The 15,344-nt window shown below is 34.1% G+C and overlaps 1 protein-coding gene across 7 annotated transcripts in view; it reads left to right on the top strand.

Annotated features, from left to right (window-relative positions):
* The window catches only part of HNRNPC (heterogeneous nuclear ribonucleoprotein C), a 43,396-nt gene that overhangs the window by 11,908 nt on the left and 16,144 nt on the right, over positions 1 to 15,344 (top strand). For 5 of the 7 annotated variants that reach the window (XM_063089685.1, XM_063089687.1, XM_063089683.1 and 2 more), the window contains 3 exons: positions 10,057 to 10,328; positions 12,945 to 13,059; positions 13,849 to 13,896. In XM_063089685.1, coding sequence (XP_062945755.1) covers positions 10,088 to 10,328; positions 12,945 to 13,059; positions 13,849 to 13,896 — 404 coding nt within the window. In that variant the 5' untranslated portion in view covers positions 10,057 to 10,087. The remainder of the gene's footprint in view (positions 1 to 10,056; positions 10,329 to 12,944; positions 13,060 to 13,848; positions 13,897 to 15,344) is intronic. The other 2 variants (XM_063089689.1, XM_063089688.1) reach the window with 1 other exon arrangement.

Here is a 15,344-nt window from a genome sequence, read left to right as displayed (position 1 = left end):
TATTCTCAGGTATGTGTATGCAAATATTTGGTGCTATCTTTTTATTGTGAAAAATATGTAAACATATGCAAAGGAGAGAATACTATAATGAATCTTCATACACTTTTTATTCATTCAGCTTTAAAAATCCTTGGCCAGTCTTTTTTCATCTATACCTGCATCCACCCATCCACTCCTCAGCATGTTATTTTGAAACAAATCCTTAATATATGTCATCTATGGATATTTCAATATGTGTTTTTAAAAGAATAAGGACTTCATTTGATGGAGCCCACTGGCTGGTTCAGGCATCTGAACCTGTGACCCTGGTGTTATGTATAAGGACTTTAACCACAATCATTATCACACCAAAAGCATTTATTTTAAGGCCCTAATATACTACTCTGAGGACTGAGTAAGGCATTCCCCAATTGTATTATGTTTATGGGACTAGTGACACAGTTTTTTTTTTTTTTTTTGCTAACTTATAGTTCTTTCTAGGATGTGGGAAGTTTTGTTATTAGAGATGTTTAAAAAATTTCTTTGAGAAGAAGAGGGTCTTAACATGGTTAAATATCATATTGATAAAATAAGATTGAGGATGACAGAGATGAGATTCCACTATGTTACTATGTGTTTTACTGTTAAATTCTCAAATTTATATATAATGCTTTGTTAGGTCTGGTAATAGAGAATGTTGTAGTAACTTTAAGTCCAGTTTCCTTAATAAAAATTATTTAGGGCTTCTAAATTACTTTGTTGTACTGGTCCAGTATCTTTTGTCCACAGTTCAGAAATTTAAAAATCTCTAGCAGCAAAGTTTTTTATTTGTTTGAGACAGACTCATTTGGCAACAAAACCTGACCTCAACTGATGAGTTTATTTATAGTCTCTGTTACATTTAGTGACTTCAGATGTATTATTGGAGAAATATTTGATTTGACAGTTGGGTGCTTCCCCAGATCCCACTGGGGGTGGGGGGTGTTATATAGCCAAAAAAAGCATAATATTACCTTTCTAAAATCTAAAAAATACTATTTTCTCAAATACATGTGTCTCTGATAAGAGATTGTGGTCTGTGGTAGATTTAAAGTATATTTGGCGAGAACTCATGCTCAGTTAAGTCCATTGATTCAGTTGAAGCTTTCTACAAGATAATAAGGAAATGAAATCTTGTGATTGTGTTGTTACCCCTTGCTGTTCACAGTATGGTCTTTACTTCAGCATAACGTCACCATCATCTGGAAGTTTCATAGGAATACAGAGGCTCATACCATACCCTGGAAGTACTGATGTGCACGTTAAAGAGAAGTATTGGTGTCTGAAACACTTTCACTCCTTTTGGTAGAGGGGGCATGGCTGGCTGAGTGAACTGACTCCTTTTTTATTGCCTGCTTGGGAATTGGAAATACTGGTGGACATTTTGGCAAGTGTTTTTGATGTTTGCGGGGGGAAGTTCATCGTAGTGTAGCCACATTTTATGTAACTTTGAAATAATTCAATATAAAAAAAAGACTATTTTAGGTGCAGAATTTGAAATAACTTCCTCAAATTGCAGGGAGAATCAAGTAATTTCAAAACAAGCAGGCTGGATAAAGAGTGATGCTTCTTAGGCTAATAATCAGAAATATGCATGCCGTCCTGAAGTATGTTTATTTTGAATTACCTGAGTTCTTATACAGATCATATTATATGTTGGCATAATGTGACCATTCTGTAATTCTTTCTTGGTGATAAATGATAGCTAAAAAGATTCACATTCAAAAAACACAATTTTGCAGATTAAGGTAGATCTGTAACTGATAGTTACATAACCATTTTTTCTTTTTCTCCAACTTTTTAAGGAAAATATTCAAACATGCAGAACAGTATAATGAATTCCTGTGTACATTCCACCCAGATGGCCATGTTTGCCTTTTCTTTATTTTTTTTGCTGAGCCATTTGAAAGGAAACTGACTCTTAAGACAAAAGACCCAAATTCTTGAATATGGATCTCTTAAGTTCTAAGTATAATATACTCTTTTGACCTGGGATTTTCATACTAACCGTGTTGTTACTCTCATTCGCGTAGATTTTTAGTTATGTTAGAAATAATAGGCTCTTCCTTCATATTTTGTATATTATTTTTCTGTATCGCATGTGCTTTGATGTTTTAATTCCCAGTTAACATTTATTGACCTTGCTGAGTGACTTTGAAATGTTAACTCTTTTCCTGTGAAAAGCATTTTTTTTTTTTTTTTTTTTTTTTTTTTTTACATATTCCTGATTTCTTGTTTGATACTTGCAGATTTGGGAATTTTTTTTTTTTTTTTTTTAAGTGGTTTTGCTGATGGGGAGTTTTACTATGTAGTAAAACAAGTTGCTCTAGTTAAGAATATGATGGACTTTAAAATGTTTTTAAATTTATTTTTTAAGTCTGATATTACACAGAAACAGACAACATTTAATGATGGCTCGGTTAATTGTGAAGGTTGAGAATGTAGAGAGAAATGTCTATATCCGTTGGTGCTACCAATGAATGAGAGAGCCCAAATTGTGTAATACAGTGTCCAGTGAAAGTTCATGCTCTAGAGATGCCCATCTCCTTTATTTTATAAGTTTTGAATTGCTTTTGAAGAAGGGAAGAGCTCAGCTTTTCCAGCTTTTGCTTAGGGGTTTATAGAAAAGCTTTGCTGACTTTAGGCTAACTGGTTGAGCTTGAAGTTGAGACAGGTGTGTCTGACCCCAAAGCCCTTAACTGTGAGGATGTGTTTATGTATTATTTTCATAATAAGGACTTGCATTTTTGTGAACAAATATGTATTTCAATTCCAAACATGAGAAGACCTGAAACCAAACATCCTCAATTGCTTAATTAATACAAATATATGGACATACCTTCCCTTTGCTTGACACTTGTTTTTTATTAAGAATTTTCAGATGAACCTACAAAAACTGTACTGGTTTACTTAGTAATAGTAATGGAAGTGCTACTTCCCTCTTCCACCCTATTGGATGGTCACTTTTACGTTAGCAAATTTGACAGAAAAAAAGACATAATTTTGCTGTTCTCTGGGAACTTGCTGAAGTGTGTGACCTGGTATGTATCAATTTCCCACTTGGAATAGTAGGATCTTAAAAAGCTATTTTGAAAAAGTAATTTATGCATATGTAGCACACATCCTATTTTCAGCCTTCAGCCTCTCTATTCTTGTTCTGGTAACAACTATAGATTGTCATGTTTGCTTTCTGTAAGCCTTTTCCCCCTCCTGAATGATTTCAGTTAGTTAATAATAATTAATAAACATCATAAGTCACTTAGGAACATGGCTTCATTTCCTATTAATAAACATAATGTACCACCAAAGTATTAGCAAAACAGTGAAAATTAACAGTATTTCATTAAACTATCTCATAAATGCATGTTAAATTCTTTCTTTCTTACTTTCTTTCTTTTTTTTTTTTTTTTGGTGGCTGGTCTCTGTGGGGATCCAAACCCTTGACTTTCGTGCTCTAATAAAGTGAGTTTGCTGCCCAGCCCTCATGTTAAAATTATCTAGTTGTCGCAAAAGATGTCTTTTCTCCAGTCCAGTATCTAATCAAGTTTCACTCACTGCTTTTTAAATCTAGTAAAAGGCTCCCTGTTTTTTGTTTTGAGGAATCCCAACCGGTTGTGTTGTGTAATTTCCAACAAACTGAATTTGTCTGATGGTTTCCCCATATATAGATTCAAGTCAAATATCTTGCTAAGAACATTGTATAGGTGATGTTGTGTATTTCTTACTGTGTCACATCAGGAGTCATATAATGTCCAGTTGTCCTATAAATACTGACTCTTAAATTTAATCACTTTAGGTGGTGACCTCTTGGTCTCCGTTGGGAAGGTACATTTTTTCGTGTTTGTAATTAGTGAATAATCTGTTGGGTAATACTTTGAGACCATGCCAGTCCTGTTCCCCACTCAATAAGCCTTTGCTCAGTACTTTTTACATACATTGACAGTTGTCTCAATCAATTGTTAAATTGGTGTAATCTTCACCAGTCTAGTAGATTAAAAAGTGATATCTTTAAATGTTTTAATTTTAATTTTTTTCCTTAAAATATTTTTTTCATGTTTATGATCCACTTGTTTTTAGTTTACTGCCATTTTTTCTGTTGTTACTCTTATTTCTTCTTGGGACTGTTGAGTTTTGCCTTGTTTTCTATTTTGACAATTGCACATTTTGATCCAATTATAATTTTTTTTTTCCCAAAGATGACCGGTAGGGGGATCTTAACCCTCCTTGACTTGGTGTTGTCAGCACCACACTCTCCCGAGTGAGGGAACCGGCCATCCCTATATAGGGATCTGAACCTGTGGCCTTGGTGTTATCAGCACCACGCTCTGCCAAGTGAGCCACGGGCCGGCCCCCCAACTTTTTTTTTTAAAGAATATCTACCTAGTAGTAACATTTATTATTCATTCCTGTCCCCATGATTTGTAATATCTTAAGTATATTCTTAGTTCTAATTCTTACACATAACAGTTAGCATAGTTTATCTAAAAATAGCCAACTCTGTTTTTTCACATAACCTGAAAACCTCTTAGAAGTACTTCCAGGTACTACTCTTGCATGCTAGAAGTCTTTACGTGATAGTCTTTACCTTGAGATCATGTCTGCATTTTTGGTAAATGAGCCTTGGGAATGGAGCAAATTAAAATACACTGTATTTTGCAGGCATATGGACTATTAACTCTCTGAACAGGCCAGAGGGAGATAGTTGATGAAAGAAGTAGAGATTCATAGGCAGTACAAAGAAGGTGACCAGAGAGATAAAGAGTAATATGAAAGTAGTATGGGAAAGAGTACCAAAGGAGCAAGGGACCTAAAGGGCAAAAAAGGAGTTGAAGTGTGTTGAGCAACTGAGATTGGATGATGATGCTGTAAGTAGGCAGATAGATTTATTTATAGAGTTCAAAAGAGTATTGAAAACTTAACAAGAAATTGTGAAAGGCAAACTGAAAACTTTGGAGTCAATATTTGTCATCCTTTTAAAAAGATGCCAACTCATTGCTGCCATCTAGTTCCACTTTGTCTTTAGTGTTCTCCAAAGAAAGGAAATAATTTTTACATATAGCATGTTAGGCATATGGAGTTGCATCTAATTTGAATTGATTTTAGGGGCTAGTTTAGGTTTTAAGAGATAGTAACAAAGGGAATTCTAAGGTAAGGTTCTGAATCTCCTAATGTGAGGTAAGTTATTTTCCTCATTCTCAAGTATGACTTGTCTGATAAACCATAATGATGCCATTTTGACTTTTTTCCCCTGGACCAATGAATAATGTGATATAAGTAAGTATAATGTGGTAAACCTATATAAATGGGTGGCCAGGTAGAAGACATGCTGAAGTACACAGTAGAAACATATCTTGTGGTTTGTTTACGTATTTTCTTTTTACATTAAATATGTCTACGTGTACTGAACCCGTCTCAGTGAGTGACACTGAAAACTTGTGCAGTGTCCAATCTCCTATCCTCCCAACCCCTTTTTATTAAAGGTACTGTTCTAGTACCCAGACAAAAAGGTAAGGGAGGTGAAGGCTTTATTCCAATTTTAAATTGGTTTTGGTCCAGCTCCTAGCAAATTCCAGAACATCTTTCTGGACCACTTGAACCTTATTTCTCTCATACTTATCAGATAGTGCAAACCGCCATACCTCTTCCCAGTAGAATTTACTCGAGATTTAATGTGGACTTAAGAGAAACAAAGTACTTGTCATAAAAATTGCCCAAATTTTTAGCTAGATTGACAATCTAAGATGAATTTGTCTCAGGGTGAAGAGGAATGATGGCTCAAATTTTAGAATGAACAGTTGGTAATAAAATTGACAGGTTTGCTTATATACCAGCCAGATGTGGATTTTATTTATTTATTTTTTGGTTTTAGGCTCTGATGAATTTTATAAGTGAGAATATATTAAAATTCTTTAATATATTAAAGAATCTTTAAAATTTCCTGCCTTTTACACTGCCACTAAAATTTTTTGTTGCTTTTATTGCATCAAGATGAAGCTTAATAATCAAACAGACAAGGGTATAAAACAGACACATAGATTCTTGGGTGTAGTAGGCAATAAAAGTAACTTTTAATATTTCTGATTTTGAGTTACCCAGTAAGACAAGCCATGGGGACCTTTTGATGATAAAAATGGAAATGAGAACCTGGAATGAAAAAATAGATATACAGTACACAAACACACATGCATACCAGGATTAAAATTTTGAGTGCTACCACCTGATAACCTCCAGGAAAATACTTGATTTTCTTTCTCTTTCTGTTGTTTGTACTGTGGTGGGATTCTGCTTTCCTAGGAGCCCCACCCACTTGATGTTGTCTGCTAGTGAATTAAACAAGATGCAGACTAACCAGGGAATATAATCATTTTGGAAATCTTTTAACTATTGGCTATATACTTTGAAACCAGTTTTAGAAAAGATTGATTCTAGGTTTTTAAATTCTGTGTACTTTTATTACACAGAGCTTCTGTATTATTCAGTATTGAGTTTAAGAATGAATTTATCTTAATGAATCTGACTTAAAAAGCATTTAACGATCTCAAAATGCTGAGAAAACGTTTAAAGGATGTTACTAGACTACTACTTTCATCTTTGAGGAATTATGGAGTGTTTAGGATATTTCAGAAACTTCTCATTTTCAAAGTGGAAGAAGCTGCACTATATAAACTGTTGATCCTTGAACTGGACATGAAGATACTAGAATATTTTCCATTAAGATATTAGAATAGATTATTAAAGCTAAATCTAATTTGTAGATTAATGTGATTTCATTGTCTAACAGCATTATTAGTAGATTTTTAATTCTAGTAAATGGTGGTAGAGATGGAAAACCTGGGTTAGCTTGCATAGTCAAGGAAGAAAAAAATCTGGTTTCAAACCAGGAGAGGGGAATAGGACAAGGGGGATTGACGATGTAAAAACATTTGAGTGGTTTTATAAAGCAGATGTATTAACATCTGGGTTGTTACTACTTATGCAACTAACCTTTTTATTTCTACCCAAATGCATTTCCTAATTAAGAAATGAATGCTTAAGTGCTTGACTTAAAAAATGACCTTTTCTAGCAAAAAAGATCAAATTTGCATGATCATTGTAGGAAATTTGGAAAATACAGAAAAACTATGAAGGTGGGTAATAAAGATTAATCACAAACAGTACCCACAGAACATTTAAAAATATTTTGGCATATTTCTGTCCCTTTTTTTTTTACGTAGTATATATGAAGGCACTTTAAAAAGCTCATGGAAAGATTTGAATTATCTTTTAATCTAGGTTTCCATGAACTTTTTAAAGTACTCTTGTATATGCCTCCTGTTATGTATTGTACATTTTTATAATACTGCTTTTTGACTTAAACCTGTTTAGCATAATTTCCACATTACTTAAAGTTATTTGTAAATTTTTAAAAGACTGCAATTGCTGGTAATTTGAATCATGGGTTGTTAAAAGCCTGTTAGAAAAATATATCTAGAATACTAGAGTACTTCAAAAGTTTGTGGAAAGAGTTGTAATCTATTTTTCCATGAACATTTTGAAGTACCCTTATATAACCATCATTCTCCCTTAATGAAGATTTCACTAGTAAGGTACCTTAATACAGTGTAGGGTAGTGTGACCTAAGATCTTTTGGTTATTTCTAAAACTTTGGGAGATCTGCCCTCTTCAATAAAATTTTAAACAGCAAATCCCACTAGAATGTAAGCTGTGAGGGCCATATCTGTTAACTGTTTGTCCCTTGACGTACCTGGTACTTAGCAGACAGTCAGTAAACATTAGATGAAAAAATGATTTGTAGTGACTGTTAATTCTTTAGAAGCATATATTCCTAGGGATGGGATTAATGGATCTTTGTGGGTGCATCTAATTTATTGTTGTCCATATCTTGATTAAATCCTCAGAGTAAGTATATAGGTATTGAAAGTTATTCCATTAACTTTTAGCCAAGTGTTTGATGTTGGGGTCATTATATTATTATTATTATTTTAACAAGAAATTCATGGTTTTTGAAGCAAATTTAGAAACTATACCATAGTCAAATAAAATGAGAAATAAAATCATTCTTAAACTCAAGGATGACAGCCAGTGTTAGCATCTTTATATTTAGTGTGTCTGAATGCTTCTCCATCAACCTTTTTAAATGAGGTTCTTCGAGAGAAAGCCTAATACTCGAAGGCATTTTTCGTATGTATGAATTCTGTACATCTAGGTTCTTGTTAGCTAGGTACCATACCTTGTGAAAATTGAGGGAATAGTTTTTTAAATCCATTTCTGTTCTGTGGTTTAAAAGGGTACCCCCTGGAAGAGGACAGTAGTTCAGTGTCTGTGTTTTGGTGTTTTTTCCCTATGGTGCTGGTGGTACGTAGAGCCATCCCCTCTTCCTCCCTCCCCCGTAACTTCTCATTAAAACCAGTGAGATTTTACCTGTATACTATCTATATATTTATATGTGTTTGTGAAAAACAGTTGCTGAAAAACTGGCTTATGTCTCCACTTGTTATAATAGCAAACCTTAATAACCAGCAGTAGTATCTGAAATCAGTTAGTCCTTTTTGTAGGTTACTCTTTTAATTCCTCTATTAGTGTTCTCAGACTTCTCTGGCACCCACACTTACAGCTGAAAGCCTGTGGTGATTCTCAGTGGCTACTATTTGTTAATTTTCATTGCTTAGTCTTAAGGAAGTAAGAACTACTGTTTGTAAAGATATAATTTAGAAACCAAGATAAAGATAGACTTTCTTGAATTTCAGAAAGGTTAGGAAGGAAGAGCAGCTGCTTGTTAAATAACTAGGGGTTTTACATAGCAAATAGGGGTCATGTATAGATGATGTGTTATATTACCCGCTTTATTACGTACCTAAATGTGTAACAAGACATTTTTATATGTCACTCATGAGAACTCGTTTGTTTTGATCCCTTGAGGATTGGAAGGATAACGGCTACTAGACAGTGGTGTCTTTTGATTTGAGTTTTGTCAGTACCATTCAAAGAGATGACAAGTAAATTAATCTTACAAATGTTACTCTAAATCTTGTTCAAGGTTAGGGGTTGGAGTGTGAAAGGGCAGCAGACTTAAAAGCTAAAAGAATGTGAAATAAAGCATTTTCACTTGTAAAGGATCTGAGATGGTTTAAATTATGAATCTCCATGTAACTGTAATTGGATTAAGCCACCATAATATAATTTTTGGTTTTAAATAACCTCAGGAAAGTTGTATTCTCTTAATTAGTTCCCCTGGTCCTCTTTTGATCTGTGCAGTGGTTTACTGACTAGTTTTATCATCATCACCATCCAATATTATTAAATGTTGTAGCTATATTGTACATTATCACATAAAAAGTAGGTTTAGAGTCATTGAAGTCTATAAAAATATGGTATTGATACTTATGTATTTATAGCATATTATAAATCGATTAAGTACCTGGAAATAAATATTTCCAGAGTTGACTGGATTCTATTTATTGTCTTTGTATAAGGATATTTATACTTCAATGGTAAGTTAAGTTATCCACATTCATCTGGCTAAAGAATGGTTGGGGGCAGAATTTGGAGTTTTGTTTATTTTAGGGGGAATAAATGAGACTCATTTTAATAAAAGCAGTGTGTAAGAAGATGGAGTTACTGATGACAAGGATTGGTTAGCATGACTTGAGAAGCTGAGAAAAAATAGAAAATAGGTACTAGGGAGCTTAGGGGATTAGAATCTGCTTGAGGACTCTAAAATAGAGGAGGGTAACTTGGAATTAACGTCCAAGAAGATTTTGTTGCCCATAGTCTGCAAGGAAGATTTGCCTCCCACCTGAGAAATGAGAGTCTAGTACTGTTGAAATAGAATGGAGAGAAGGAAGTTGAATTTCTTTTAAGGGTATGTGTGTAGTGAGGGATGTGAGTCTCTGAATAGTAATATACTGTTGCTGTGAGATATTTTTAAGTTGACTGATGCTCTGGGTTCACAGTGAGAGCAGAGAAAGTTTTATCAGTGAATGTTATTTTTAACATTTGCTCACCTGCATGCTTTTTTTTTCCCTTCCGGTTTTCCAGCTTTGTGTGAAGAACCTTATCATCAAACACAATGGCTAGTAATGTTACCAACAAGACAGATCCTCGCTCCATGAACTCCCGCGTATTCATTGGGAATCTCAACACTCTAGTGGTCAAGAAGTCTGATGTGGAGGCAATCTTCTCGAAGTATGGCAAAATTGTGGGTTGCTCTGTTCATAAGGGCTTTGCCTTCGTTCAGTATGTTAATGAGAGAAATGCCCGGGCAGCTGTAGCAGGAGAGGATGGCAGAATGATTGCTGGCCAGGTTTTAGGTAAGATCTGGGTTGAGTGAATTTTTTCATCAGTGTAATTCAGGCCTGCGTTTTTTGGTTTATGTTTCTTTCTCTTTCTTTCTCTCTCTCTCCGTAAGCTAACAGTCTCAGATATTCTTGATGTTGAGACTTTAGCTTAATAAAAATTCATTAGGCTTATGGATATAATGAGGTAAATAAAGGATATTCTGTTACTCTATTTTGCATAGTAGAGTCTGTACAACCCTCAGTTGGCAATCTTGAGTAATGTAGGAGAGGTAAGAATGATTAATGTAGAAATGTTGCCTAAATGGCTGTGTCCCACTGCTCGCAGTGTCTGGAGAGAGACGATATAGCTCAGTCATGTGTGGGCCCTGGAGTCAGACTGCCTGGCTCTGCATTGGGGTTTCACATCTACATGTGTTGGGCAGGCTGCATAGCTTGGCTGATGCTTAAATTATCTCATCTGTTAAAATGGAGATAATAGTACCTTAGAGCACTTACTGTCTCTTACCTGAGGTGATAGTACTTAAGGGTTGTCAAAAGAATTTAGGTAAATTGAGAGGATTAATTGAGATGAATGAAGAGAAGCTCTCAGGTATAAGTTTAATGTGTCACACTCAATAAAAAAGGTATACAGAACAGTTGTAATTAAGAATACACAAGAGATTTTCATATCCATTTGTCCTACATCCATTGTACAGGAAAATCTAGAATATATAAAACTTTGCCATCTGTAAAATGGCTGTGGCAAAAATGAACTAAAACAGGAGTTTTGGTCTTAAAATGAACTCATGATTTATTACAAACTTTTTAATTGTTATGGAAATTATCTAACAAGCACAGAGAAGAATGTAATGAACTTCAGTGTTATCACCCAGTTTATCAACATTTGACCAATCTTGTTTTATCTATCAGCATTTCTTTTCTGTTCTTCCTTTTTTTTTTTTTTTTTTTTTTGGTGTGTGTTTTATACACTAATGTGTATATGTATTGATAAGGACTTTTCATAAAGTGCAAGTACACTGACTGTATCATACTTTACAATTCACAGTGATTTCTTAATATCATCTAATATACAATTCATGTGTAGATTTCTTCCTTTATTGTCTCGAACTTAAATTTTCTATAACTTGGTTTATTTAAACTAGAACTCAGTTCATGCCCCACATATGCATTTGGTTAGTTGTCTCGTAGATGTCTTAGATGTTTTATTTAGCTTCTCATTTTACGTGTTTGTTCTGCAGTTTCAAAATAACCATACCTGTGTTTTTACCAAAATTAAGGTTACTAAATTCAGTTTTAGATTTGGGGTTCTTTTTATTCTCAGTATATATTTCACTGGGGTTGTTGACTCAAAGAACAGTAGATTAGAGTTACCTGAAATAATTCTTTGTTAATATTATATAATCAACTTGATATATGGTTTGGTTCTGTTGTTTACTTTTGTTTTTATATCTTATGGATTGCTTTTTCAAAAATTTAATTTTGTCTAGTTTTATAAAGGTTTATATGGTTCCAGAGTCAAAACTGTAAAAGTAAGGTTATAAACTTTTGATTACATTAGAAATTATAAATAAGTTTAGTGAACCCAAAACTTTGAATGTTATTGGTGTAATGGTGTTCAGCAGACAGACAGTATACTCAGTCTGCTTTTCATTTGGCTATTTGTTGAACTGCCTTTGTAAAGTTAATTGTACTTAAAGGGTAAGTGTAAGTTGTCTACATTCATTTAGCTAAAGAATGACTTGTGGCAGGATTGGAATTTTGTATATTTCGGTGGGAGTGAGTGAGATGAGACTCTTTTTAATAAAAGCAGTGTGTAAGATGACAGAATTATTGCTGGCAAGGATTGGTTAGCATGACGAGAAGGTGAAAAACCTGAGTTTTAGAGGGCTAGCTTTTGGCTATTGGTTTTTGACAAATGGGCTTTTTCTGTTAGAACAAGAGGGAGAAGAACATGAACTCCTTTGTTCAATAGGCAGTGGGTGGCAAGGAAAGTAGCTGGGCACTCTAAAGTAGATGTTTTTAAAATTATGTTGTATTTCAAAACTTGAGTTTTCGCCTTGGTTTCTTTTTCTTTTTTTTGGTGACTGTAATGGTTGTTTACTTAAGCAATTATTTGTTCACATAGCATTTCTTAACCAGGATATTTTATGCAGCTGTTCAACTGAACTTATTTGTAAGGGAAATAAAACTTCGCCTTTGGGGGTGATTTGAGGGTGCCACACTACCTCATTTCAACCACATTATATGAATTGCCCATGTACTTTATTTCTCTGAAGTTTTTCTCTTGTAATATATTTGTCTGTGCTATTTAAAATGCACAGAACCAGCCCTAGAAAGGCGACCATTATTCATCATTGATAACGTTTTTTCCTATGATACATTAGTCATGTATACTTGTCCCCTGTGATAGTAACTGACTGAGCTCTGAAAGGTAAAAGTTGATTTGAAGTGGAAGACAGTCCTAGTCTTGTAAAAATTTGTGTGCCTTTTCTTTTTTTTTTACAGGAAAGATGAGATACACTGTCAGACATTGGTTGATTTATATGACTGTATACTTGTGTAATTTGAAATTTTTTTTTTAATCTCCATACGGAATTATCATTAAAATTTTTGTTTTTGTTTTTTCAGATATTAATCTGGCTGCAGAGCCAAAAGTGAACCGAGGAAAAGCAGGTGTGAAACGATCTGCAGCGGAGATGTACGGGTCAGTACCAGAACACCCTTCTCCGTCCCCTCTACTCAGGTCCGGAACTTTATTATTTATAACTGCATTGTGTCCATCAGTGGGCATCTTCTCTATCTGTTTTCTGGATGTGGGGAGGGCTAAATGTGGTGTGTTTTATCTGTGTAAAAGTAATAGTGCTTTATTAATTTGTGTTAATATGCCTCCTTTTTGCCCGTTTACTAGAGAATTATTAGAAATCCTGAGATTTTTGCTATTAAAAAGTAGTTTGATGTTTATAGCATAAATAGAAATCTTCAAGGGCTGATCCATGGCTCACTTGGGAGAGTGTGGTGCTGATAACACCAAGGCCACGGGTTCGGATCCCTATTATAGGGATGGCCGGTTTGCTCACTTGGGAGAGTGTGGTGCTGACAACACCAAGTCAAGGGTTAAGATCCCCTTACTGATCATCTTTAAAAAAAAAAAAGTATCTTCAAGAGGAGTTATTTAGCTTCTAAGAAGCTGGGGAGTAAGGAAGGGAAGGAGAGTGGTATAAGAATGTTTAGTTTATTATTGTATTTTTCATTGTTGTTATTTTAGCTTGTAAGTTGTGTGTTGAAATTTTAGTGAACTTTCACCTGAATTACCAGTTTGCCCACTGCCTGTCCAGTGGTCTAAGGTGATTGGAATTTAGTGATTTATTGTTTGAATGATTGGGGATTATTCCATGCTAATCTTGTCGATCTGTCTGTGATTTGTTTGGCATGGTTGGTCTTTTTTGTTTGTTTTTGTTTTTTTTTTCCCATCTGCTATTGTGAACTAATGTCAACAGCTCCAAATTAATCCTCTTCGGTATTTATTTTTCAGCTCCTCTTTTGACTTGGACTATGACTTTCAGCGGGATTATTATGACAGGTATGTTGAAGGTGTTTTATTTTGTCTATTCTGGTAAAAAACTATTTAGTAAGAACCGTTTTGTCTTTCTTTTTTGTAGTAATGAAATTTCTCTTGAAGTAATGAACAGCAAACATGTTTTCAAAGTTCTCCCTTTTCACCAAAACAACCCCAAAAATATCTCCCCGCAAATCATCAAGTAAACTAATTGTGGTGACATTTCTTTTGATTTCAAAGAGTCACTTCATATATTGTCAGGACATTTGAGGACGTGAACATTATTTTCTGGAGTACTGGTTTTCACTTTCTTGAGACAATTCAGTTTTGGTTTTGTTTTAATCTGTATGCCAAATAAAAAAGTAGGGACAATTTGGCTTGCCTAATGGTGAAATGAAATGGGACTTATTAGCATACCCATGTTCTTTCCATCATTTTTCTATTAAATAGTTAGCTTGGCATTGTAGGGCATTACAGAAAAGTATAAAAATGCTGACCTTAAAAATAGCCTCCTTTGGACATACCAGCTAATACAGAGTATAGTACAATAGGAAGTATATAGTGACTCAATAGAAATTGCTTTAGGAGTTAAAGTGTTAAGATTTATACTATACATTGGGGGGGAGTGATGAAGTTCTGAAAGGCAATATGGTTGAAATAATGGTTATGATTTCTTGTGACTTCAGAACATTAGTGTTTGTCGGAGAGTCATGAAAAATAAAATTGAAAGATGTGTGGATATGGCAAGGTTATGGATGGCTTTGAATGAGATTTAGAACTGATATAGGAATTAGTTATCCAGGGAATGGGAGGATATGCTAAAAAGTTATTTACCACATTGACATTCTGATAACATTAGTTTTAATTATCATAAGGAAACATTAAGTGTATTTGGTTTGCCACATTTAAAATTATGTAGTATATGGAAATACACGGAACACACTATTACATGTATATAGTACACTTTTTAAATTACACAGTATATGGAGCATATACCAAGTTTTCATCTTGGAATGCCCATATTCTAGTCACTAGTATTTTTATGTTATTAATGTATGTAACTGTTGAGTCTCTGCTTTTGGAATTAAAGTAGATTCCTTGATTAGGTAATGTTTCACAGAAAACAAACAAAAAAACCCAAACATTTGAACTGTGCACATCAATCATGCAAAGGAGCTGGGTAAAGGAGTCAAGTCAGCCTTCAAATAGTGTGAGCATAGACCTGAAAATGTACATTTAAGTGAGAAATACCATGTAGACTACGGTAGCTAGTCATTAAAAGGCCAGAAGAATAAGGCTAGAAAAGTAGTTTGGATCTACATTGTAAAGGACTTTGAGTGCCATTTTAAGATTGTGTGGTTTGAGTCTCTTTAATGCGTCATCAAAATGGCTATTTTATTTGTCCTTAAAGATTTCTTTAGATTTTTATAGTTATTTATGTTTCAACATTTATTCTGAAAAACCAATAATTT

Source organism: Cynocephalus volans, chromosome 3, assembly GCF_027409185.1.
Source record: "Cynocephalus volans isolate mCynVol1 chromosome 3, mCynVol1.pri, whole genome shotgun sequence".
In the NCBI taxonomy this organism is placed as follows: Eukaryota; Metazoa; Chordata; class Mammalia; order Dermoptera; family Cynocephalidae; genus Cynocephalus; species Cynocephalus volans.
Note: the sequence above shows the minus strand (reverse complement) of the source record. Positions and strands in the feature narration are given on the sequence as shown.